Source organism: Theropithecus gelada, chromosome 4, assembly GCF_003255815.1.
Source record: "Theropithecus gelada isolate Dixy chromosome 4, Tgel_1.0, whole genome shotgun sequence".
Lineage (NCBI taxonomy): Eukaryota > Metazoa > Chordata > Mammalia > Primates > Cercopithecidae > Theropithecus > Theropithecus gelada.
Window position 1 is genome coordinate 114,724,002 of NC_037671.1, and position 27,293 is coordinate 114,751,294.

Below are 27,293 nucleotides of genomic sequence, written 5' to 3' on the forward strand. Positions count from 1 at the left end.
TAAAACTACAAAATTAGCCAGGCATGGTGGCCGGCACCTGTAATCCCAGCAACTCGGGAGGCTCAGGCAGGAGAATCGCTTGAACCAGGAGGCAGAAGTTGCAGTGAGCCAAGATCGCGCCACTACACTCCAGCCAGAGCGACAGAATGAGACTCATCTCAAAAAAAAAAAAAAAAAAACAAATAAAAAATTAAAAAGTAGAGGAAAAAGCAGATTCCCTCCCCATGATAAGCAGTTACTTGATGTTGACAACTTGGGGCTATGAATCTAATGTAAACACTATTCTAGGTGGACTAGAGTAACTGGGTGGCTCTTAATAATTAGCAGTATCTGAAGACTTTTAGTTGTTTGAAGATGTTCATTTCAGTTTTTTTTATAATAGCAAAAATTTTGAACAATCTATATAGCAAAATAAACTATGATCTAGTCATATGATCAATGTAGCCATTTAAAAATCACATTTTTGGCCTGGGTACGGTGGCTCATGCCTGTAATCCTAGTACGTTGGGAGGCCAAGGCAGGTGGATCGCTTGAGCCCAGGAGTTAGAGACCAGTCTGGGCAACATAGGAAGATGCCGTATTTACCAAAAATACAAAAATTAGCCAGGTGTTGTGGCAGGTGTCTGTAGTCCCAGCTACTCAGGAGGCTGACGTGGGAGGATCTCTTGAGCCTGGGAGGTGGAGGTTGCAGAGAGCCATGGTCGTGCCACTGCACTCCAGCCTGGGCGACAGAGCCAGGCCCTGTCTCAAAAAAAAAAATTCACATTTTTGAAGAATTTTTAACAAATGGAAAATTGATTATAATATAATATTGAAGGAACAAAGCAGTATTTAAAGAAGCATACACTTATCAAAAACTCTCGGGCTGGGTGCGGTGGCTCATGCCTGTAATTCCAGCACTTTGGGAGGCCGAGGCAGATGGATCACCTGAAGTTAGGCGTTCAAGAACAGCCTGACCAACATGGTGAAACCCCATCTCTACTAAAAATACAAAATTAGCTGGGCGCGGTGGCGAACGCCTGTAATCCCAGCTACTCAGGAGTCTGAGGCAGGAGAATCGCTTGAACCCAGGAGGTGGAGGTTACAGTGTGCCGAGATTGTGCCACTGCACTCCAGCCTGGACAACAAGAGCAAAACTCCATCTCAAAAAAAAAAAAAAAAAGAAAACCCTCAATTATATAAAATATATATTCCTTTGTTCATCCAACAAGTACTATTGATCTCCTTATATATGTCAGGCTTTCCAACAGATCCACTTTATCCTTCAGAGTTCAATTTAAATAGCATCAGCTCAGAGTTTTAAAGAAGTATTTCAAGGCCAGACATGATGACTCACGCCTGTAATCCCAGCACTTTGGGAGGCCGAGGTGGGCGGATCACTTGAGTTCAGGGTTTGGAGACCAGCCTCACCAACATGATGAAACACCGTCTCTACTAAAAATACAAAAAAAAAAAAAAAATTAGCCAAGTGTGGTGGCGCACGCCTGTAATTCCAGCTACTCGGGGAGCTGAGGCAGGAGAATCGCTTGAACCACGGAGGCGGAGGTTGCAGTGAGCCGAGATCACACCATTGCACTCCAACCTGGGTGACAAGACAAGATTCCATCTCAAAACACAAAGCAAAACAAAACAAGAAATATTTCAAACACCGGAATGCATTACCTATCAATCAGTCATTCGTTGAGCATCTACTATGTTCAATTGTGTGTAGGACAAATACACAGAAGATACAGGTGGCTGCCCCCAAGAAATGTAAGACTAGTGGGAAACGACAAGTTAGAAGTGTCTTCCGTATGAACTGATGCTCCCTTTTATTTTCTAAAAGATTTGAAAATGGGGTGAACTAATAGTAAATAAACTGAAAACGAAAAATGTACCACCCCAAAGAAAAGCAAAAAGGAAAAAAATCAGGTTTTACAGAATATTCAGATGGCCACTAGGGGGTGCCAGAATGTTAATACCGTTCAGCAAGTTTCCGGTTTCCCAGGGGTATTCTGGGTTTGGGATTGAATGCAGTTTAAATTGACAGGAATTAACGTTTCTTTTCCCAGCAAAGTGGTAAGAATGTGACTCAGGTCACATAGTTCATAGTAGACTGGTGCTGTGATTTGAAACTATCCCCTCCAAAATTCATGTGCTGAAACCGGTGGCCAATAGGGTGGTATTAAGAGGCGGGGCCTTTAAGAGTTGATTCGGTCAGGAGGGATCCGCCTTCACAGGTGGATTTCAGAGGCGTCAGGCAGCCTTCAGCTCCCTTGCCCGTCCGCCTTCTCCAAGCAAGCGCACAGTGTTCCTCCCCTCCTCCAGAAGATGCAGCAACAAGGTACCATCTTGGAAGCTGAGACCAGGACCTCACAGTTAACAAACCTGCTGGCACGTTGATCTTGGAATCCCAGCCCCTAGGACTGTGAGAAATAAATTTCTGTCGTTTTTAAACTACCCAGTCTCAGGTATTTTGTTATAGTGGCACCAATGGACTAAGACAATCAAGAATTAGAAATCAAGTATTTATGAGTCTCAGGCCATTATTTAGTACCAGGATCATGTTGTGATCCAGAAAAGAAAGGAAAGAAAGAAAAGAAAGAAAGAAAATCTCCTGGCCGGGCACAGTGGCTCACGCCTGTAATCCCAGCACTTTGGGAGGGCGAGGTGGGTAGACTACCTGAGGTCCGGAGTTTGAGACCAGCCTGACCAACATGGCGAAACCCCGTCTCTACTAAAATACAAAAATTAGCCGAGTATGGTGGCAGGCGCCTGTAATCCCAGCCACTCGGGAGGCTGAGGCAGGAGAATCGCTTGAACCTGGGAGGCGGAGTTGCAGTGAGCTGAGATAGTGCCATTGCACTCCAGCCTGGGGGACAAGAGCGAAACTCCATCTCAAAGAAAAAACAAAACAAAACAAAACAAAAACACCTCCTATCCGTCTAACAGGAACTAATTAGTAAATTAAACAAACAAAAACCCCACAAAAAGTAAAATGACAACAACAATAAAACCAATCAAACAGAAGTTGGAAGTTGGAAAAATACTTAAGAATTAAAAAAAAAAAAAAAGGCTGGGTATAGGCTCATGCCTATAATCCCAGCACTTTGGGAGGTTGAGGCAGGGGTCTCGTTTCAGCCCAGTAGTTTGAGACCAACCTGGGCAACATAGTGAGACCTCATCTCTACAAAAAATTTTTAAAATTAGCCAGGTATGGTGGTGTACGCCTGTAGTCTCAATTACTTGGAAGGCTGAGGTAGGAAGATCACCGGAGCCTAGGAGGTGGAAGCTGCTGAGATTGCACCACCGTACTCCAGCCTGGGCGACAGAGCAAGACCCTGTCTCAAAAAAAAAAAAAAGTTTTAATGATATGATTCTGCTTTTTTATCTTAGAAATGTAAAAAAAAAAGTATGTCTATACATAAAGAACTTAGCAATATATATATCAAATCTTAACGAGGGTATTCGGAGATGGTGTTACTACACTGTTGTTGTTTTACTGAGTTTTTTTTTTTTTTTTTCCTCTGCTGTATTCATTTGCTGCAATTTCAAGATGTCACTTAATGCTTAACACGAATGTCAGACATGGCATGAGCACTTTAGGTAATGACATGAATGCATAGAAGTGTTCGAAGTCTTCTCCACTCCCAATCTAGCAAAAAAAAGGAGGGTAGAAAGAAAAAGAGGAAACATTTTGTGGCAGATGTTCTGGAATAAGGCTTAGTGGGAGTTTGCGCAGAGAGGGCTGTGTTAGAAAAATGATTGGGAGAGGAAATTTTAATAAGAACTTTGAACTGTGTTTTCAATCCACTCTGGGGTTTTCTTAAAATGCAAATAAAGGTTTAAACTGTGTTGCTTTTTGTGGCTGGTGCGTTTTTCTTTTATAGAAACATGACCTTGAGAATAAGCAACTAGGATTTTGGCTTTACAAAGGTTCAAAAACATTACCGCATTTTATCAAACACAAACATTGCCTCAAATTAGTAAGAAAAGTTGGATCATGGCTGGGCATGGTGGCTCACACCTGTAATCCCAGCACTTTGGGAGGCCAAGGTGGGCAGATCACCTGAGATCAGGAGTTCTAGACCAGCCTGGCCAACATGGCGAAACCCTGTCTCTACTAAAAATAAAAAAACAAATTTAAAAAAAACAATAGCTGAGTGTGGTGGCGTGAGCCTGTAGTCTCAGCTATTTTGGGAGGCTGAGGCAGGAGGATCACTTGAACCCGGAGGCAGAGGTTATAGTGAGCCAAGATTACGCCACTGCACTCCAGTCTGGGTAACAGAGCAAGACATCGTCTCAGAAAAAATAAAGAAAAGCTGAATCATGCCAACAAATCTTGTCCACTCGCTGTTAAATAAAAACACCATCCTCTGCATAATTATTTGCCTGCCCTTCGTCTACATTTCATCCTCATATACCTACAATACTGGATCTACATCTTGATAAAAATGTATTGCATGAAATTTATAAGCTACACTTACTTCATATGTAGGTGTGGTAGCAGTTGAGAAACAATTGAAGCTGCTATTTTGGGAAGGCTGCTCAGCTCTTTAGTGCAAAACCCATTCACACCCCCGTTGCAGAACCTCAGCTTTCCTGCTGTGCTCCTCTGCACCCATGCTAAACATGTGTAGGCCACATTTGCTCAGGTGGAAACAAGCGTGTTGGAAGCAGGATGGGGGGAAGGTTGAGGGGAGTTGAGAGAAGGTTGGCAGAGCCCTGTCCATTTGGTTTCTTAGTCCCTCACTTTAGAGACCCTTGAGAGGATTTTAAGCAGCTCCAACACCAATGTTTTGCAATAAAAGTATTTATCCAAATTTAAAATGTTTGTGCTGCAAACTGATACCATCAAGAAAGTGATAAGGCAACACACAGAATTGGAGAAAATATTTATAAGTCATATGTCCAATAAGAGACCTGTATCCAGAATATATATATATATATATGTGTGTATATATATATATATACACACACATATACATATATTTTTTTTTTTGAGACGCTCTTGTCGCCCAGGCTGGAGTGCAGTGGCGCGATCTTGGCTCACTGCAGCTTCAGCCTCCCAGGTTCCAGTGATTCTCTTGCCTAAGCCTCCTGAGTAGCTGGGACTATAGGCATGCGCCACCACGCCCAGCTAATTTTTGTATTTTTTGATAGAGACAGGGTTTCTCCATATTGGCCAGGCTGGTCTTGAACTCCTGACCTCATGATCTGCCCACCTCGGCCTCCTAAAGTGCTGGGATGACAGGTGAGAGCCACAACGCCCAGCCAGAATATTTTATTTATTTATTTATTTATTTTGAGATAGAGTCTCACTCTGTCACCAGGCTGGAGTGCAGTGGTGTGACCTTGGCTCACTGCGACCTCCACCTCCCTGGTTCAAGCAATTCTCCTGCCTCAGCCTCCCGAGTAGCTGGGATTACAGGCATGTGCCACCATGCCCAGCTAATTTTTGTATTTTTAGTAGAGATGGGGGGTTTCAGTATGTTGGCTAGGCTGGTCTCGAACTCCTGACCTCAGGTGATCCACCTGCCTTGGCCTCCCAAAGTGCTGGGATTACAGGCGTGAGCCACTGCGCCCAGCCCAGAATATATTTTTTAAATCTTATAACTCAATAAGAATATATTTAAATGGGCAAAGGAATTGAAGACATCTTCCGAAGGAAGATACACAAATGGCCAATAAGCACATGAAAATATGCTCAACATTATTCATTCGGGAAATGTCATTCAAAAGCATGACATTCCCACTTTGCACCCAACAGTTCAGCTATAATAAAAAACATGGGTACTATTAACAACAGGCCAGGCACAGTGGTTCACGCCTGTAATCCCAGCACTTTGGAATACCAAGGCTGGTGCATCACTTGAGGTCAACAGTTCAAGACCAGGCTGGCCAACATGGTGAAACCCATCTCTATTAAAAATACAAAAAATGAGCCAGGTGTGGTGGCCCATGCTTGTAGTCCCAGCTACTGTGGAGGCTGAGGTGGAAGAATCGCTTAAATTGGGAAGTAGAAGTTGCAGTGAGCAAACACGCCACTGCACTCCAGCCTGGGTGATAGAGCAAGACTGCTGTCTCAAAAAAAAAAAAAAAAAAAAAAGAGTAACAAGTGCTGACAAAGATGTGAAGTTGGAGCCCTCGTGCATTGTTGGAAGGAATGTGAAATGGTGCAAACACTTCAGGGAAAGTATTTGACAGACACTCAAAACATTACACAGTTAACATATGACCGAACACTTTCACCCCTACGTATATACCCAAAAGAAGTGAAAACGTACACAAGTCTTGTACATGAATGTTCATAGTATTATTCATAATAGTCAAAAAGTGGAAACAACCCAAATGCCCATCACCTGACAAATGAATAAAATGTGGTATGTCCATACAATGGAATAGTATTTGGGCCGGGCGCAGTGGCTCACAACTGTCATCCCAGCACTTTGGGAGGCCAAGACGGCTGGATTGCTTGAATCCAGGAGTTGGAGACCAGGCTGGGCAACATGGCAAAACCCCATCTCTTTTTTTTAAAAAAAAAGTATTCAGCCATCAAAAAAGATGAAGTACTTGTAGAGTCCTAATTAGAGAAGAGTTGGGACTGACAGACACATAAAACTGATGAAACTTCAAAATAAGCCAGTCACAAAAGACCACCTATTTTGATTCTATTTATATGTAATGTCCAGAACATTTAAATTCATATAGACAGAAAGATTCGTGGTTGCCAAGTGCTAAGGATGGGGGAATGGGGAATGACTGTTAACGGGTACTAGTTTGTCATAGTGGTGACAAAAACAACCCTGTGAATATACTAAAATACTGTACCCTTTAAATGGATGAATTGTATTTACATTTCAATAAAGCTGTTTTAAAAAATCAACTGGACCGGGTGTGGTGGCTCACACCTGTAATCCCAGCACTTTGGGAGGCCAAGACGGGCAGATCACGAGGTCAAGAGATTGAGACCATCCTGGCTAACATGGTGAAACCCCATCTCTACTGAAAATACAAAAATTAGCAGGGCGTGGTGGAGGCTGAGGCAGGAGAGAACCTGGGAGGTGGAGATTGCAGTGAGCTGAGATCACACCACTGCACTCCAGCCTGGCGACAGAGCGAGACTCCGTCTCAGAAAAAAGTAAAAATAAAAAAATAAAATAAACTGGTGAGGCTGGGCACAGTGGCCTTGCCTATGATCCCAGCACTGTGGGAGGCTGAAACCAATAGTTTGAGACTAGCTCTGGGCAAAATAGTGAGACCTCACCGCTACAAAACAAAAAAAAATTAGCTGGACATGGTGGCACACACCCATATTTCCAGCTACTGAAGAGGCTGAGGTGAGAGGATCGCCTAAGTCCGGGAGGTCAAAACTGCAATGAGCTGTGATCATGCCACTGCACTCCAGCCTGGGAAACAGGGCGAGACCCTGTCTTAAAAACAAAACAACACTAAACTAACATGAAAAGTTAAAAATCAACTGGTGAAAACATAGGTAAGCCCTTCCTCCTGCTAAGCATTAAAAAAAAATTCTATCTTGACCTGACCCTCCTTCCTCAGTGCCACCTTTCTTGCACTAGTTTGCTTCCTTGCTCTTTTTCATGGGGAAGGGGGGTGTTGAACTACTTCCAGTGCTGGAGCTCACATGGTGGCTATGAAGTCAACCTAAATATACAACTGTCAAATGCCTACAAACAATTCTAATACGGAAGCATTTTACAAACTTACTCTTTAAAAGAGGCACACGTGTGGATAAAGAAACACAGTAGATTCAAAATGTACAGTTTTCTATAAACATTTTGCAAAAATCTTTTTTAATACTTAGCTAGAGCATAGACTAATAACCTTTTATAAATGATATTTAATAACTGCTTTTGGCAACATCTATAATACATATTACGAGTTTCTTTTTATATAAATCTCATTTTTAATCTTCCTTTCTTGACTTTTCCCCGCTGGAAAATAAAACCAATGAGATTTTCAGTACAACTCATTTTATTATTTTAGTGCAACAAAACATTTCCAGATTTATTTCCAATTTCAGTTTCAAAACAAACTGACCTGAAATTTTTAGTATTTAGTATCTGTGACAATGACCAATAAAATGTGTAAGAATATAAAAAATAAATTCATTCATTGTTGGTAGTACTCCAAATTCAATGCGTAAGAACCTTTTCTATCTAAAGCATTTTCCTGAAACTGCAAACTAAAAATCTGTTTATTTAAAACACTTATGCCGGGCGCGGTGGCTCAAGCCTGTAATCCCAGCACTTTGGGAGGCCGAGACGGGCGGATCACGAGGTCAGGAGATCGAGACCATCCTGGCTAACATGGTGAAACCCCGTCTCTACTAAGAAATACAAAAAACTAGCCGGGCGAGGTGGCGGGCGCCTGTAGTCCCAGCTACTTGGGAGGCTGAGGCCGGAGAATGGCGTGAACCCGGGAGGCGGAGCTTGCAGTGAGCTGAGATCCGGCCACTGCACTCCAGCCTGGGCTACAGAGCGAGACTCCGTCTCAAAAAAATAAAAAAATAAAAATAAAAAAATAAAAAAAAAAAACAAAACACTTATGTGGTAAAATAATCTCATTTGATTATGGATATCATAAATAGAATATAAAAGATATCACATTTCTTAAAATACCATTTATTTCACTGTGTTCAATTCTGGGTTTCCTCACATCCATTCTACAGGTCAATCAAAATACAAAGGTGTGCAAATGAAACAAGCTATTGAAATGAAATAAAATTCAAGGAGAATAAAAGAATTAACTTATGAGGTAACTTTTATGTGAGGAAACATCACAGTTGTAAGGAATGCCTCTTTACAGACAGTCATTAAGATGTGCATTTTCACAGAGCTATTATTTCATGAGCCCAAAATCAAGCAAAATAAAATTCCATGCTTCCTGGAATATTAAATACCATGCAGTGTACTATTTAAGAAAAGAATAGGGTTAACTAAAAGCAGAACTCGCTTATTTTTTGCTTCCTAGCCAATTAAGTTCATTAAAAGCACTTGAAATGATGTATTTAACCTGAAAAAAAGTTGCTAAAATTCCAATATAAATGTTAATTATCTGTAACTTGCTTAACCCATCTATCCCCAAAACAGTGTAGTGGGGCAAAATATTAAAAAGAAAAATCATCCAGTGCATGTAGATGGGCACAGAGAAGCCAAGCCTCCCAGAGCACGTACAGAGCCAGCCGCCAGGCGACTCAATTCACGCGCTCCTTTTCTGGGGATGAAAAGGTGCTCGTCAGATCTTTCTATGCAACTGAGAGCTCCTAAATCAAGTCAAAGGGGACCATCGTACTGAAATATTCCATACTTTCCACTGGTCCACCAGCAGGGCTCAGAGGCCATGAGCTGTTCCCCTTGCCCAGGCTTCAGACCAACCTGAATTTCAGCTTTTAATGTTCTTATGGTACAGAGGGGTGCGGGATGGAAGCCATTCAGAGCCTGATGAAATGGAACAGAAAACTCCCATTTTCTGTCACCTGTCAACTTCCTGTAATTCAAATCACCCTTGAATAAAATTAAATGTGCCTTCTGTAGTTCAGCATATAAGTCGGGAGCAACCTGAGGCATTGCAGAGTACTCATGAGGCAGAGTCCAAAATATATGATCGTGGTAAACCCATTTACCCATTTTAACATACTCTTCCCAGTCAGCCCCACACTTGGACATCCACTTATGATTACCATGTTTTACCTGTTCAATTAACCAATTAAAATCATGTATAGTAGTATCAGAAACAAACCATGGAATTGTTTTTCCATAAAAATGAACCTCAGTAGCCAGTTCAGAGGACAACAAGAAGTTGGCTAATATTAAATCTGTAACAAGCTCAAACCCAGAATTATCGAGAACAATATACACTCTAGTAACAGAAGCCTTTTCTCTTGTTTTCTTGCAATTGCTAAGCAATGACCAAACATGTTCCATATCATTCAATAAAATGAAAGGTTTTAGGTCTTCCAATGAATTTAGTGCATCGGTCTTCTGAGAACTACTTTCTCCACCTGAGAGAGACAGATCACACTTATTTCCCCACAGTGAAATCTGAAAAAGAAAAAGTACAAAATATTCACCCTTCTGCTGAATAGCCAACAAAACTCCATTATGTAGCGGGGTAGGGGAACGTTGCTAAAAAACTAATACATATCTACAAAACTCTTTAAATGCCCATCAAATCTATACTTTCTCTAACAATGCACAAACTTTGTTTCACATGATGCTGTATTAACAAGGTAAAACTGAAATTTCTAATTCATCAGTACGTAATGGACTTAAAAAAACTGGTTTCAATTATTTTAGCACTCACATTATTTATTCAGAATAAAAGTTTTTGCAGCTTAACGATATTAGAACATCATCGGTTGCTGTAAAGAAAGGCTCAAAGTTGCCCATATAATGCAGAGTCAAGAGAAAAAATAAAAGTTTATTTTTTCCTCCTAGCCCCTGCAGAACTGCCCAGTTTCTTTCACTAACTACATAACCTTAGGACATGACACCTCTCTGGGATTTGGTTCTCTCATTTGTAAAATTTTAAAAACTGAACAAGGTGATATCTAAAGACGCTATTTTTTAAACAAGGTCATGTTAACTGAAGACCCATTGTAATCAATTATCTTATTCCGCTTTAAATTGAATTAATACTCAATTACGTTTTGTAGAAAACAGTATGTAGGCCTATTTTTTTTTAAGCCATAAAATTACACGTTTAGGACTTCAGGCTCGACCTGGGTTCAAACTCAACATCTTCAGTTTATGATCATCGACAAATTAAACTTAAGCTCTCTAAGGCTCAAGTCCTGCAACTGAAAAATGAGATATTACTACTTACCGCACAGAATTATTGTGAGAATTGATATAATGCATGCAAATAATGTACCAAATACCTGGCATATAGAAGCACTCAATAAACACTAGCTAAAACAGACTCTACTCTCACTTGTGATTTCTTTTTTAATAAAGATGGGGTCTCACTATGTTGACCAGGCTAATTTCTATCTCCTGGCCGCAAGCAATCCTCCTGCTGTGGCCTTCTAAAATGCTGAGATTATAAGCAAGAGCCACCTTGTCAGGCCCTCATTTGTAATTTAAAATAAGGAGAATGCATGTTTCAACCAATAGTTTTTTCTGTTTTTTAAATTTTTTTGTTTTGAGATAAAGTCTTCCTCTTCACCCAAGCTGGAGTGTGGTGGTGCGATCTTGACTCACTGCAACCTCCACCATCCAGGTTCAAGCAGTTCTCATGCCTCAGCCTCCCAAGTAGCTGGGATTACAAGCGTATGCCACCACGCTCAGCTAATTTGTATATTTTTAGTAGATAAAGGGTTTCGCCATATTGGACAGGCTGGTCTCGAACTCCTGACTTCAAGTGATGTGATCGCCTTAGCCTCCCAAAGTACTGGGATTACAGGCGAATAGTATTATTTATTTTTATTTTTATTTATTTTTTGAGACAGAGTCTCACTCTGTCGCCCAGGCTGGAGTGCAATGGCGTGATCTCAGCTCACTGCAACCTCCGCCTCCTGGGTTCAAGCTGTTCTCCTGCCTCAGCCTCCCAAGTAGCTGGGATTACAGGCGCCCACCACCACGCCTGGCTAATTTTTTGTATTTTCAGTAGAGACGGGGTTTTGCCATGTTAGCCAGGCTGGTCTCAAACTCCTGGCCTCAGGTGATCTGCCCACCTTGGCCTCCCAAAGTGCTGGGATTACAGGTGTGAGCCACCACGCCCGGCCGAATAGTATTATTTTAAAAAGAGATAAATGAATAAATTTTGTTTAAAAATAAGGCTTAAGGCCGGGCGCGGTGGCTCAAGCCTGTAATGCCAGCACTTTGGGAGGCCGAGATGGGCGGATCACAAGGTCAGGAGATCAAGACCATCCTGGCTAACACGGTGAAACCCCGTCTCTACTAAAAAATACAAAAATCTAGCCGGGCGAGGTGGCGGGTGCCTGTAGTCCCAGCTACTCGGGAGGCTGAGGCAGGAGAATGGCGTAAACCTGGGAGGCAGAGCTTGCAGTGAGCTGAGATCCGGCCACTGCACTCCAGCCTGGGCAACAGAGGGAGACTCCGCCTCAAAAAAAAAAAAAAAAAAAAAAAAAAAAAGGCTTAAATAGTAACTAAAGTGTCCAAGGTCACCCTTTTCTCAAGTTTCCTGAAGAAATCCATACAATGGTGTCCACGATGGCCTTCAGCGACTGAGAGCAGGTTCTGTGCTAGCCTCCTGCACTTCCCCTTCACAACGTCTTCGTCTTCGCCCCAACGACAACGTCTGTCGTTAGTTTGTAACGACATAGTTTTTTGTGCAATGACTTGATTGTCTATATTCCCTCAAGATTACAAGTTCTGACAGGGAGAATCAGCCTGTTTTTGTTTTACCACTACATGCCCAGCACCTAGAATGGCATTTGCCATAGTAGCCCCAGAAATGTGCGTGTGGACAGTGGGAGAGTGCTACGACTCTTGAAAGCGATCAACATTCTCTGCAAACTGGAATGTTTTCAAGCTTCCCTTGAGAGGTTAACCTGTTGCTCACTGTGGACACCAAGTGGAGGCAACTCTGGCCCCCTTCACTTGGGAGCACAGTGACAGTGTGAAGAAGTTGTTAGTCAAATCAGATGACAGAAAACAGATGCATGCTCACTCTTCTTCACAGTTTATTATACTTATGGGACAAAGCACACATTCAAAGAAGATGATTCCCTAAAAGAATGGGCAAGCTAGGAGTCAAGAACTAGCATGCCAGTTTTTGTTTTTGTTTTTTAATTCCAAGGCTAAGCATAAGGCAGAGTTGAGAGGAAAAAACAAAAAACAAGGTTTATTAGTTAACAATGTCCTGGGCCGGGCAAGGTGGCTCACGCCTATAATCCCAGCACTTTGGGAGGCCAAGGCGGGTGGATCACCTCAGGTCAGGAGTTCAAGACCAGCCTGGCCAACACGGCGAAACCCCATTTCTACTAAAAATACAAAAATTAGCCAGGTGTGGTGGCATGCCTGTAATCTCAGCTACTCAGGAGGCTGAGGCAGGAGAATTGCTTGACCCCAGGAGATGGAGGTTGCAGTGAGCTAAGATCACGCCACTGCACTCCAACCTGGGCGACAGAGCGAGACTCTAGTCTCAAACACAAAACAAAACAAAACAAAACAATATCCTGACATTTTTTGTTTTGAACTCAAAATATGCCTTTATTTGTGACTTTGCTTGCCCTCGAAGTCTCACCAGGGCTTTGTCGCCACCTATAATCTGTCAGCAATTCCTACAGCTTCTATGTTCAAAGAACATCGATGTCACTACCTCTTATGCTACCAACTTGGCCCCAACCTCCCTCCCCAAGTTATTTTCAGACCAGCTCTCCCCATTTCCACCTTCGCCCCTGGCAGTCTATTCTCAGAAGCATTCCTTGAAATAGTCAAATAGCATTACCACTCTGCTCTCAGAGGGTTTTCTCTGATGGCTTGTTTTACTTTTAGTAAAAATTTATTCAATACAAGCCGTTCTGTGTCCCTTCCACCCCACTACCTCTCAGCAACTACAGGGTTTCCTTGCAATTTTTCTCACCTCTCCATGTACTCCCCACACATGCACCTGACTTACTCCTTCCCTGCCTTCAGGTCTGTAGCCTCAGCCTCCATGGACCCTTCCCTGGCAGCCCTGATCCCATCCCCAACATCCCCAACACCCTTTTCCTGCTTTATTTCTCTTCAGGGCACTTTCTAACATTTCTTTTTGAAAGTCTTCCTCACTTTTTCTGGAAAATGTGAGGGCTGGGGATACTGCTACATACCACGTTTCCTAATAGTTCTGATTCTAATAATGTGTTGTAAATTTCAGGATGTTTGCATGAATTAAAAACTAAACTGAATACAAGATAAACAAAGAAATGTAATTAAAGTGTATTAATGGGCCAACTGACTACCCAAATATTATCACCCACTGATGCTAACAGCAGGCTGTATCCCAGGCTCTGCGCTCAGCACTTCACATGCAAGAATCTAGTTGAATTCTCACTTCAAATTACAAAGTATACATTATCTTCATTTAACAGAGGAGGAAACTGAGGCCCAGATAAATTAAGCGACAGGCCTCAGGTCCAAACACAAATTAGTCACAGAGCCAACACACACCCAAGTCAGCTGGGAGACCAAATTACTATTATTCTTTCAAGCACGACAAAAGCTAAGCAAATTACCAAGAAGTATTCTCTCAAGTATGACAGAAGCTAGAAAGTCAGAAAACTTCTTTGCCACTAAAATCACAGCCAGTCAGAGCAGAAAAGATTTCAAACCCATTTCAAGAAATTAATGGATTTTCATCTCTTAACAACATTAGATAAAAAATGATCAATTATAGCAAAGAAAAATATTTACATGTTTTGTTAACTGTACAGCAGTTTATTTTGTTTAAATAAAACACACTCGGAAGATTAATGATCACATTTACCTGCAGAAGTTTAAAAAACTCATCTTTCAGCTGATTTTCATCTAGGTCTTCAATAGTTTTTATCAATTGTTGCAGATGAGTACATAAAGCAATGACAGATTCCTGTGACTCATAGAAATTTTGCTCTTTTGATTCTTTAAATACATCAAAGTAATCGATTGGTGGACTAAAGGAGGAGAAAAACATAAGTGAAACATTTTAGTCTGTACATTTGGATAACTGCAGTTCTTAAAATAGCACTACACAGTCTCAATAATTAGTGCTAACAGAAACTAGATATAACATTTATCTAATTGACTAACTAGAAAAACTTAACACTAAATAATCAAATTACACAAAAATCTCTCAAACTCATTTTCATTGTCAAAAGTTCCCAAATCAAGTATTTTTTCTGGAAATATTAAATAGTGATAATGACTATGTTCATAATTATTTACCCAGCAGGGATTCCAGGGCAAAAGAAGGAGAAAGATAAATTTCAAGACAACTGTTTTAGTTCAACAAACATTTTTTAAGCGCCCGATGTGGCAGAGTTCTAGTAACAAATGTATAAAATATAAACAGAATATTTGAATACAATGCAGCAATCATCAACAGAATGAAACACAGAGTATGATGGAAATACAATGAGTACTTAAGATAAATCAGACTTAATACTATTGTACGTTTTAGAAGAATGATAATTTTTCATCACTAATATTTAGGTATTTTTGGGCAACTTTAACCAAAGGTGATGTATGTGACACGACTACACCTTCATGTTTTCCAACGAGAGATTAAATCATATTATATTGGCCTAAGAAAATCATAACTAAGAAGATATAAATACTAATTTAATAAACTTTACTGAATTGAATATAAAAGACATTCAGATTATTGGGCCTTCCAAATTAGCTTTTTCCATGGGCCATTCATGTTAGGGTAAAAACAATCTAAGACCGATGTAATGGGATTGATTTGTTTTGTTTTGTTTTAAATAACATAGCAGTATTTAAACATCCGAATGATGGCTGCCTCCTTCCAGCCAGTCAGTCACCTCGGGAAGCTACACCCTTATTCCAAGGGCACTGCCATTGCTCAGGGCACTTTTGGAATTCCTCTTTTGGAATTTTCTTCAGAACTTGCTTGTGGCACATCATTAAACCTCCTGTCAGTGATCACATTATCTTCATCCTTTGGAGTCAATTTATTTTTGGAAACAGTCAAAAGTCACTCGGAGTGACTTCAGTAGAATGAGATGTGGGATCAAATTGGATAAAAACCTTTTTTTTTTTTTAATCAAAAATGAGTTACTAAAAAAACAGAAGACTGAATTTTCTTTCTGAGGCATGTAAACTGGCTCTGAAAGAAGTTCCAAATAATTCAAAGATGGTTTTAGCAATGGCAGCACTGCTGAAATCCATCAGTCTCTCAAGGTGACTTAAAAGGATAAATATCATTTGGATGCACAGACCCAATCCGGTCCACCACCTGTTTTGTCTGACTCACATGCTAAGAGTGGTTTTTATATTTTTGAATGGCTGAAAACAAAGTGAAAGAAAAGTAGTATTTTGTGACACATGAAATTCAAATTTCAGTGTCCATTAAATAAAGTTTCTTTAGAACACAGCCATGCTCATTCTTACGTATTATTTAAAGCTGCTTTCACACTACAACAACAGGTTCAGCAGCTGCAACAGAGACCACATGGCTCCTATGCCTAAAAGATTTACTACCAAAAAAAAAAAAGATTTACTGGCCCTCTACAAAAGGTTCTAATAAAAAATGTTCTAATGTTTTATTAACAAACCATTCATTAAAGTCACACCTCATATTAATAATGAGCTTTATTTCTTGTATTTAAGAGAGTAAACTCACATAACTATATATAAATCCTCATTTTAGAATGTTTGCTGTTTTAGAATCTACTAAAGCTGTGTATATACACACACTATGACCCAGTGATTCACTTCTAGGGATATACCCAACAGATGTATTCATCCGTATGTTCAGCAAAGAAGTGTTAGAATGTTTATAGCAGCATTCTTCCTAACAACTCCAAACTGAAAAGTACTCAAATATCCATCACAATGGAGTAAACAGATTGTAATACGTTCATATAACGCAATATTATAAAGCAATAAGAATGCTCTATAATTATACTGTAACATATGGATGAGTCTCACAAACATAAAAATGAGTGAAAGAAGCCAGACACAAAACTATATACTGTATCATTTCATTTCAGTAAAGTTAAAAAAATAGGCAAAACGAACACAGGTCAGAACAACGGTTATCCTTGAGGGGTAATGATGGCGGTGACTGGAAGGGGACTCAAAGTGGACTTCTGGGGTCTGTAAGGTTCTGCCTCTTGATCTGGGCACTGGGTACACAAGCATGTTCTTGAACATATAAGGCATGCACATTTTTCTATATGTATATTACACTTTATTAAAGTTTTTAAAAAAATTTAATATTTTCTCTGTATTTTCACCTTTCAATATCTGAAGTGTATGTACTTAATATGTTTAAATTTCACATATGGCCAAAACTTTGAATCTTAATTTAGACTGGCAAACTATCAAAGCATGTTTCAGCATAAAACAGTAAATTAACATCAATATGTCTGCTATAAAAGCTGCTCAGTTTGGAGTTGCCATTGACCTAGGATAGTGATCCCCCATACAAGAACCTAAAAATTAGACATTTCAGAATGACTTCAGTGCTAGCTCCATTGTAAGATGGTTCTTTATCTGCCACAGAAATCACTTTGGGAAGAGTTCTACATCCGTGACTGTGCAACATTCTAGTTTCTTGAACTTAAAGCTGCATGTTCCCTCTATCCCATTTAACAATCTGTTCGCTGAACCAGTGGCTATCGTCACTCCCTGAGCTTCCAAAAGAAAAACTGACACCCAGGCCCCACCCCAGATCAATCAAGCAATCTGTATTTATTCCAATGTAATAATCTAAAACTATGTGGGGTTTTTTTGAGACGGAGTTTCGCTCTTGTCGCCCAGGCTGGAGTACAATAGCATGATCTTGGCTCACTGCAACCTCCAACTCCTGGGTTCAAGTGATTCTCCTGCCTCAGCCTCCTGAGTAGCTGGGATTACAGGTGCCCATCACCATGCCTGACTAATTTTTGTATTTTTAGTAGAGACGGGGTTTCACCATGTTGGCCAGGCTGGTCTCACACTCCTGACCTCAGGTGATCCACCTGCCTCGGCCTCCCAAAGTGCTGAGATCACAGGCGTGAGCCACTGTGCCTGGCCTAAAAACATGCATGTTTGAAGCCGCCTTCCTTTTCCCCCACTGGGTCATAAATGTGCAGCCAGGTTTGTGAAAATCTGCTCTAGGTACTTTTAGTCTCTGAACCTGATCAATCTCTAAAATCAAATTCAGAAACAGCATTGCTCTTGCCTTAAAAACCCAAACTCCACCAACCCTGCTCAAGGTGCCACCCAGTCTTTCAACACTTTGGCAGCTTTAGCTCATACCACAGATATTTTCCAAAATTATGAAACCATCACTCCGAACTTCAGACTACTCTCAGTCCTTGACAGGCATCTAAATCTACTATTTGGGAAGAATGGTTGAATAAGGACTCTAATCTGATTCACACAGGCCAGGCGCAAATCCTGGTTCCACCATCCACTAGCCATGTCACCTTGGGCATGTTAGGAATCTGTCTGAGCCTCAGTCACCTCAACTGTAAAATGGACCATAACAACGCCTACATTTCACTGGGTTGCGCAGTCACTAGAACATTGCTAGTTATTGACAGCTCCTTACATCTACTGGGGTGCCTTCTCCGTGCCAAGCAGTGCACCGGAGGTTTTTTTTTTGAGACAGAGTCTTGCCCTTTCACCTAGGCTGGAGTACAGTGGTGCGATCTTGGCTCACTGCAACCTCTGCCTCCTGGGTTCAAGTGATTCTCCTGCCTCAGCCTCCCGAGTAGCTGGGACTACAGGCGTGCACCACCATGCCCAGTTAATTTTTGTATTTTTAGTAGAGACGGGGTTTCAGCATGTTGGCCAGGATGGTCTTGATCTCTTGACCTTGTGATCCACCCACCTCGGCCTTCCAAAGTGTTGGGATTACAGGTGTGAGCCACAGTGCCCGGCATGCAACAGAGTTTTAATAGTGTATTTTGCTTTTAGATCAGAAGTTCTAAAACCTACCTATCAGAAAAAACAACAAATTGTGATATGAAAAAATATAAACATGCTGGGCACGGTGGTTCATGCCTGTAATCCCAGCACTTTGGGAGGATGAGGTGGGAGGATCACCTGGGGTCAGGAGTTCCAGACCAGCCTGGCCAACATAACGAAACCCCTCTCTACTAAAAATACAAAAAAAAAAATTAGCCAGGCAAGGTGGCAGGCGCCTGTAATCCCAGCTACTGGGGAGGCTGAGGCAGGAGAACTGCTTGAACCCGAAGGCAGAGGTTGTAGCAAGCCAAGATTGCGCCACTGTACTCCAGCCTGGGTGACAGAGCGAGACTCCGTCTCAAACAACGTAAAAAAAACTTAAAAAAAAAAAAAAATTTTATATATATATGTGTGTGTGTATGTATGTGTAAGATTAAGACAAAAAAGCTGTTTATTAGCTTTTTTGTTTCCCAAAATATGTTTCCCAAAATAATGGAAATGTTTTCCCAAAATAATTTTTACATATGTTTTATTTTACATATGTTTCCCAAAATAATTTTATTTTACAATTAGTGCTGACTTGATGACTTTAAATTATCCTATGCTATGTTTACAAATAGATACCAAAGGATTCCTCTTAGTCAACAGACCTGGATTTTTGGAACCTGTGATCATTAAGGATAATCCAATAATCCCCATTAACTTTTCTTTGGCACTATAAATAACAGTTGTTTTTTTTTAAACAGTCTCGCTCTGTCACCCAGCATGGAGTGCGGTGGTGTAATCTCGGCTACTGTAACCTCCGCCTCCCAGGTTCAAGTGATTCTCCTGCCTCAGCCTCCTGGGTAACTAGGAATACAGGAATGTGCCACCACACCTGGGTAATTACATATTTTCTGTAGAGACAGGGTTTTGCCACGTTCACCAGGCTAGTCTCAAATTCCTGACCTCGAGTGATCCACCTGCCTTAGCCTCCCAAAGTGTTGGGATTCCAGGCGTGAGCCACCACGCCTGGCCTAAAAACTAGTTCTCTATCAGATGTTTTCCTAGGAAAAATTAAATAATACAAACAAGCCTATAAAAAGTTACTTTGAAACACGTGTACTTTTAAAATCTTTTTCTAAACTAACGTTTTTAAAAAAATGATGAAAGATTAAGACTGTAATAGCATGATTCACTGTTTCATGACTCCTTAAACCAAATAAGTTGTAACATGTTTATTATCTATTTTAATAAACAAAACATATGCTTACTTTGTCCCATCCTGACTTATATATATGCAACTATTTCAAATTAACATTTTTTACTCAATAAGCAAAACTTCTTTTATTCTATGTCTTTATTAGAACTTTTAATTCATGCTTTATTTATCTATTTTATTGAGACAGAGTTTCACTCTGTTGCTCAGGCTGGAGTACAGTGGCAAGATTTTGGCACACTGCAACCTCTGCCTCCCAGGTTCAAGCAATTCCCATTCCTCAGCCTCCCGGGTAGCTGGGATTACAGGCCCGTGCCACCATGCCTCGCTAATTTTTTTATTTTTAGTAGAGACAGGTTTTGTTATGCTGGCCAGGCTGGTCTCGAACTCCCAATCTCAAGCGATCTGCCCACCTCAGTCTCCCAAAGTGCTGGGATTACAAGTGTGAACCTCAGGGCCTGGCCAATTCGTACTTTAGATATTTACTCTGATGTCTATTCTAGGCAAGTGGATTATAATTGCCAAGAATCTGTTAAATCGGTAACAGCTGTAGAAATGTCCATCAGTAACATTTGTAGAAATGTCCAACAATGCTATTAAGATTTGCTAAACTCAACCAAATTCAAGCTTCCACTGGTGTTTATTTTTAAACTTATCCTTTTACAATTTCAGAAAAAGTATAAATTTCTAAACATTTGCTAGTTGATGATTACATACATACCTCTGGATAATTGCTTCATGAATTCTACGATACATGTAACATTCTACGAACAACCATGGTGAGTAGAACCATCTTGATTTTCCATCACTTTCATTTAAAAGACTCTGTTGATATTCTAGGTACTGATTCCATATATCAGTATCAACAAATTTCTCAACCAAGGGGATAATTGGTTTATCTGTTTGCAATTCATTCCGTAATTTAGAAAGGAGAGAAATAGCTTTCTTTTCAGCTTCCACGCCTTCCTGCAAAAATACAAGAAAAATCAATTGTGTGTGTGTCTGTGTCTGCGTTTGTGTGTGTGTGTCTGTGCAATTCCTCTAGGGTAACATATTTTTACAGACTTAAGAAAAGAAAAATTTTCAAAACTACATTATACTTCTTTAAACATTACATTTAGAACTCTTAAACTGAAAATCAAAAAACACACACAGATCTCATATGAACATAATCATGCCTTATCTATCTAAGTTCTGGCCTTTCTGTGTCTTCGGTGACCATTACTACAGAGAGAAAGGAACCCCTGCAAAATTTTCCATGTCTTTCATGCTTCCATACACATTCTTCTTTCACCATTGACACCACTAGAAAAGAAACTGTGGCCTTTCTGAGGTTTCTTTTGGTAGCTCAATTTTTTTTTAACTTGTTTTCCACCGAGTTCTAGCTAGGTGAGAGATGAGATATGCTGACATACAAGGCGCTACAATATTATCTCACGTGACAGGCCAATTGGAGTGGGGACAAATGTAATGGGATCAGAATGAAGTGAAAATGACTTGGCACCTCCGGTTTTACATCAGCAAGATTCCTGCCCCATTAAAAAAAAGAAAACGTAAGCCTAATAAAAACATGTATATAATAAAATGTAGAGAATGAACATCAAGCCTGAGTATTTTTATAAGATCATTTTTATCATGTTGATATTTAGTCCCTACTTTCAGATCTGTAATTTTCTCAATATAAACATCTCTCCATTCTTTCTTTTGTTCCAAGTAGAATTTATTTTGCTGCTAGAACAAAAGATTGAAGCTTTAGAGATTCTGCAGGTTCAGAAATAGAAGAAAAGAAGTTGTGGCTGACTGTTTTGAGAGGAACTCCCCCTCCTCCAAATCTCTACCCTGAAGTCTTAAACTTCAACTCTTTAACCATAAATTCCAACAACTGAGGTTTTATAGGGTATCAGGCACCCTTTTACAGAAACATATACCTACAAAGGCTAATGGATTAAGAGTGATGTCACTCCAGTTTGTTCACTTACTTGAATTGAACTCAAACATTTACTGTATGTGCCTGACACTAACCTCAGGACCAGAGAAAGATGAATAAAGCCTGGCCCTGTCTCCAAGAGACACACATCTGCCAAACCAGGTAGTTTAAGGGGAAGGATGTTTGACCGCTGAGGTGGGGGAAGACAGAAAACTGTGTGGCATGGCTCCTTTGGAGGTAAGCCTGGCCCTGCTATAGGTGGGGGCTTAGGGAGCTAGGAGAACACAGGAGGCCCAAGGAGAGCGGTCATAGGTATAATAGAGGCATGAAAAAAGGACAGAAAGGCTACCAAAAGCAGACTTTATCTGTGTCAACATTTTATTTACATCCTGTTCTGTGTCCAGTAGAGTGTGAAATGGGATAGGGCTGGAGAGACAAGAAACTCTGCCTTCAGTCACCTGATGACTACGGGCATACAGGCCAAGTAGCAACATACTAAGACTTCATTAATTACTACATTTTAGATCACTCTGGTCGAAAAAAATGAAATTACAAAAGCACTATGGGGCCAGGCACAGTGGCTCACACCTGTAATACCAGCACGTTAGGATGCTGAGCTGGGAGAATCGCTGGCATCTAGGAGTTTGAGGCTGCAGTGAGCCACGACTGTGCCACTGCACTCTAGCCTAGTAGATAGAACAAGATCCTGTCTCAAAAAACAAAACAGGGCCGGGCGCGGTGGCTCAAGCCTGTAATCCCAGCACTTTGGGAGGCCGAGACGGGTGGATCACGAGGTTAGGAGATCGAAACCATTCTGGCTAACACGGTGAAACCCCGTCTCTACTAAAAAATACAAAAAGTTAGCCAGGCGAGGTGGTGGGCACCTGTAGTCCCAGCTACTTGGGAGGCTGAGGCAGGAGAATGGTGTAAACTCGGGAGGTGGAGCTTGCAGTGAGCTGAGATCCGGCCACTGCACTCCAGCCCAGGCAACAGAGCGAGACTCCATCTCAAAAAAAAACGAAAAAACAAAACAACAACAAAAACACAAGTACTACGGTAATTTGCTTACGTATATGACCAAACACTAAAGTGAACTATCCAAATTTGGCTAAATTATACTTGTGTGATAAAAGTATGTCAGCTATCAAAATTATGTTTATGTGATAAACATTAAAACCATTCATCAATAGAATTGTCAGTGTCTGAATTAAGCTGGATTTTAGCAATAAGGAACAATAGGTGATCCCTGTGTTATGCCAGGATTAGTTTCAAACAAGTTTCAAAAAATATAAAAGAAGTTGAAAGAAGTAGAACATTACACTCAAACTGTGTATGTATTATCTCACTCCATTTCAACTTGGCCAAGGAGAAAAGATCGCTAACCATTTCTCTAAATCTTTGTTTTCAACGCTTAAAAAAAATGTACTGGTGTATGCATACTCTTTTACAGTCTATTGTGTAATAGAAAGATTACTGAACCTACAAGTTTAAAGACCTACATCTAACATAACATAGTTATCTAGATTTCTCCTCATCCATTAACTGAATGGACAAAGTGATTTCTAAGGTCCTATTCTGCACTGAATGCTAATGAGTCCCAACTTGAATCAGTACAATGTGTCAATCAATTACAATTCATATCACTGAGCTTTGCATAGCAGTTTGAACTTCCAGGACTCAAGATCTCAAATTAGTAATATAAATACCACAACTCAAATTAAACTTGAAATTTAAAAAGCTCTTCTAAGCAACTCAATCGCTTAGTCACTTGGCTAAGTCAATTGCAAGTCTGTTGCCTACTCACCAATTACAACATTAAATATATTAGAAAATACATTCTGAGGTCTAAATAACTGACAGAAGTAATTGTTGGAACACAATTATTTTCTAAATTAAAGATTGGCTGTTCTATCTCCATTTCAATGTATTACATTAAAACTAAATAAATACTTGGCCCATCTATTGATTTTTACATTTAAAGGAAAATTGATGCCTTCAATAACTATTTATTATGTTTCTGTTGAGAAATTAACAAAAAATTAAAACAATTCTTACCTCTCCATGTTTCTCAAAAAATTCACTTTTATGTCGATGTAATGTATCAATAACCTTAGTTAAGATCTGTGGTATTCTGTCTTTAATTGTAAGATATGCAAATGATCTAGAAAAAAGAGTCACATGCATTATATTACTTAGCAGCATCTACACTACAAGATTGGCTTTTAGTTTCTGGGACATTTCATGTCTATTAAACTCTTCATACAACTATTAAAAGGTAGACAAGTATTGTGTGATTACTATATTAACACATAAGAAAACCTGAAAACTTCTCTGGTATGTCATGGAAGCCAAATTGTCTCGGGGCCTCTAATCCCAGATTCTCCCATGGAGTCTGTTGAATCATTCTTATCTTTCCTATTCTATTGCTTTTATTTTCCTAAATCAGAAACTCGCTTAGCAATGTGACAGGATAGGGAATGGATTAGCTTAGAAATCAAACAGGCTCTTGTCCCAGGTCTACTACTATCTGCTAAGTCACCTGCTAAGAAAGGTGAAAGCAGCAGTGCATGTGAAACCACTTTAAAGTGTCTAACGTGTTTGAACAACATAAATAAAGGTACTTGTAAGCCTGTGTCTCTCGATTCTGTCTGTATTCTGAGTCAATTTTAATTCTTTTCAAAGGTTTTCCCCTTCTCTGCCTTCTCTATCTGCACAATAGACTCCTTCCATCCTATTCTGCCCCTAAGCAAATGAAGGCATGCTACTGTCTTTCTCCCAGTCAAAAAATTAGATTTTATAGAAGTGTCCAAAAATGAAGCAAGCTGGAGATGAAGAAAAACTTATATCCGCTTTAAAAAATTAAAGATATTCTTGATTTTATTCATCCAAAAAAAACCAAGATTTACAGATTATCATTTTATATCATTTTAAGGAAATACATGATTCAGGTAGAAACAAAGCTTTATTTGGTGGTGAAACTCTGTGCAGTTTTAAACATAGAGCACAGAGCTTAGCTGACCAGTGTTTTTATCTTCGGATCACAGGAGACAATCGTTAAATTATTAGGTTGTAACTCGGGTATTTCTTCAAAAGGTTTCCTCAAATGATAGCTATAGAACTTTAAGAAAAAAACTGCAAACATTTTCTTACTCTGCGGTGCCTCCAGTACCACCCAAAACAGTGATTAGGTTTTAATGTGTATAATAACTACGTTGACCAGAATTTAATTTTTAAAAATCATTAATGAAAGAACACTAATACCTCAGAGGGTAAGCAGGAATATTAAATCAACTGCCACTTGAATTTTCGCAGGCAGTAGGTACAGTAAGTCCTTTTTTGAGATTTTACTTTAATTGGAAAGTATTACTGTTTTCCTAACTACTACACTTCCTGCACCTCTGGAGCAAAGTCTCTGGCCAGGAATCGAGTGAGGCCAGAAGCCCTAGGGCGCAAAATTGAAGGAGACACTCTCTATACTTGCAGGACCTGAAACAGTGCCTGTTTCAATTTTGGGCCATTGGCGCCACTTTCTTGGCCTCAACCTACTTTCTGCGGTTTATTTTCCTCAAAGTGTTCTCGTCTTTTGCAATATTTTGAAGTAAGGACCAATTTCAAATATAAATTTGGCCAATTTATGCAAATGGATGTTCTTATTTGCACGGTCACCCACAACTTTACCAAAGAATCTGTAGCGTGATGACTATAAAGCAAAAAACTGCAGACAGTTCTTACTGTGAGATTACGATTTGATCAACAGGAAGAAACCCGTTTCTTAATAGCTCTGAGATCCCCAACTCTTACGGAGAATTTTAACGCCCCCAAAGCGAGTTCATTAAAGTGAATAAATAAAAAGTGACCGCCAGGAACAGACCGCGAAGCTGAGCCCTGTCCTGATCCTTACGAGCAGCCGCCGCGGGCGGGCTCCCTCCCCGGGGCCGCCTCCCCTCGCCTCCGAGCCAGTCCGCGAAACCCGCAAAGGCGTCCTAGGAAGCCGCGCCCGGCGGCGGGACTCGAACGCAGCCCACCGGAGAGCGGGCGCCCTCCGCTTAGTCCCCACAGGCTCCTGATGAGGCCCAGCTTTCCGCAAAAGTGGGGAAGAGAAAAGTAAGACGAACCCCACGTCTTGTCCTGAGAGAGACGCCGGGACGACAGCCATTACGTTCCGCGATCCCGGCCGCAAAGATCGGTGCTCAACCGACGCAGAAACAGAGGCGTTACCGCCGCGAAGGAGGAGCTGAGAATGGGGATGGTGTGGCTTTAAAAAAAAAAAGTGCTTTTGAATAAAGAAACTTTATTTGGTGCCCGTACAAACGGCAAACAGTGGCTGGCCAGAGGACCCAATCTTCCGGGGACGAAGGCGGGGACAGCGGAGGGCTACTAGAGGAGCGGATATGGAAGCAGCGAAAGCCGGAAGGAGGTAAGGACCGGGAGGTCCCAGGGCTTAGGGAGCGGAAGAGGTCGCGGCGACGCGGATCACGTGGTCAGACAGTCACGTGGTCCGAGTTGCTCCCGCTAAGTGGGACCAGAGTTCAGTGCGCCTGCGCAGTATCGGGGGTGGGAGGGAGCGCACTTCCAGGAGATAGGGTGGCTGCTGTAGTGAGAGGCTGGTGCTGCGGCTCTTTCCCTGCAGTCCTGCAGAGGAAGCGTGCGTCCCTGGCGCTTCCTTCTTCTCTTCCGGCGGAGAGGTTAGTGTACTGCCTTTCCTTAGCTGCTTGGGTGGTCCGGCTCGGAGGTCTGCGCCCTGGCTCCTGGCCGCCCGGAACGTGTACAGTCACGGGTTACGCTGGTGCGACTGTGACCCTCTGCCTCTTACCGTGATCTTTGGTCGACTTAGCTGGGAGTAAAAAGCACTCAGTCAATTAATGAACCCTTTTTTTGAGCCAGTGCACCGCGGTAACTGTAGAAATCGATAAAATAATTTTGAGTTTGAGGAATTGAACGGCCTGCTCCCAAAGATGAGTGACAGTTGTCTCTTGAATCGTAGCCTAGCTGTAACCGATTTTCTTAATGGGTGTTATTGTCTAAAAGTTGAAATGTGCCCAGGAACTAAGTAACTGCCTACTATTTCATTTTAAAATTCGATCGAATGCCTACTATGTACTGGGCGCTATTGTCAGGAAATATAGTAGGAAAAAACACCCAAATCTGTATCCTCAAGGAGCTTCCATTCTGAAGGGAAGACACAAAAATCAGCCCTTTCCTCTTTTTTTTTCCTTTAGCGTTCTGTCTCACGTATTTTACTGATTTACCTCGTTTTTGCCTGTCACTCCTAATGTAAGGTTCAAAAGATAGGATTTTTGTCTATTTTATTTTCAACTGTATTGTCAGCAACTAGGGACAATGCCTGGCACATGGTAAGAACTGAGTTGTTTTGCAGTATGAATTAACTAAAAGTTAAAGGTATGTAAGTGATGTTACACAATGGAGAAATGCAAAGTGAAGGAAGATAGAGAACGGGTGCTGGTTGTGTGTTTTTAATGTAGTGGTTGGGGAAGGCTTCACTGGGTAGAAGACATTTTAGCAAACCTCCGAAGGAGGTGAAGGTGTGAGCCTTTCAGATCCCTGGGAGAAGAGCGTAAGGAACAGCAAGTGCAAACATCCA

The 27,293-nt window shown here is 40.9% G+C and overlaps 2 protein-coding genes across 3 annotated transcripts in view; one reads left to right on the plus strand and one right to left on the minus strand.

Moving 5' to 3' along the window:
* Positions 1-7,956: 7,956 nt before the first annotated feature.
* ARMT1 (acidic residue methyltransferase 1) lies at positions 7,957-26,258 on the minus strand. The gene is made up of 6 exons (XM_025383048.1): positions 25,807-26,258; positions 23,747-23,852; positions 20,486-20,730; positions 14,434-14,599; positions 8,546-10,043; positions 7,957-8,209 (listed from the first exon to the last, which is right to left on the minus strand). Exons 1-5 carry the CDS (start codon positions 25,845-25,847, stop codon positions 9,276-9,278), a joined length of 1,326 nt encoding a protein of 441 aa, XP_025238833.1. The 5' UTR covers positions 25,848-26,258; the 3' UTR covers positions 7,957-8,209; positions 8,546-9,275.
* Positions 26,211-27,293, plus strand: part of RMND1 (required for meiotic nuclear division 1 homolog) — a 50,442-nt gene continuing 49,359 nt past the window's right edge. For both annotated transcript variants that reach the window (XM_025383046.1, XM_025383047.1), the window contains exon 1: positions 26,211-26,376. The gene's annotated coding sequence lies outside the window, so the exon portion shown is untranslated. The remainder of the gene's footprint in view (positions 26,377-27,293) is intronic.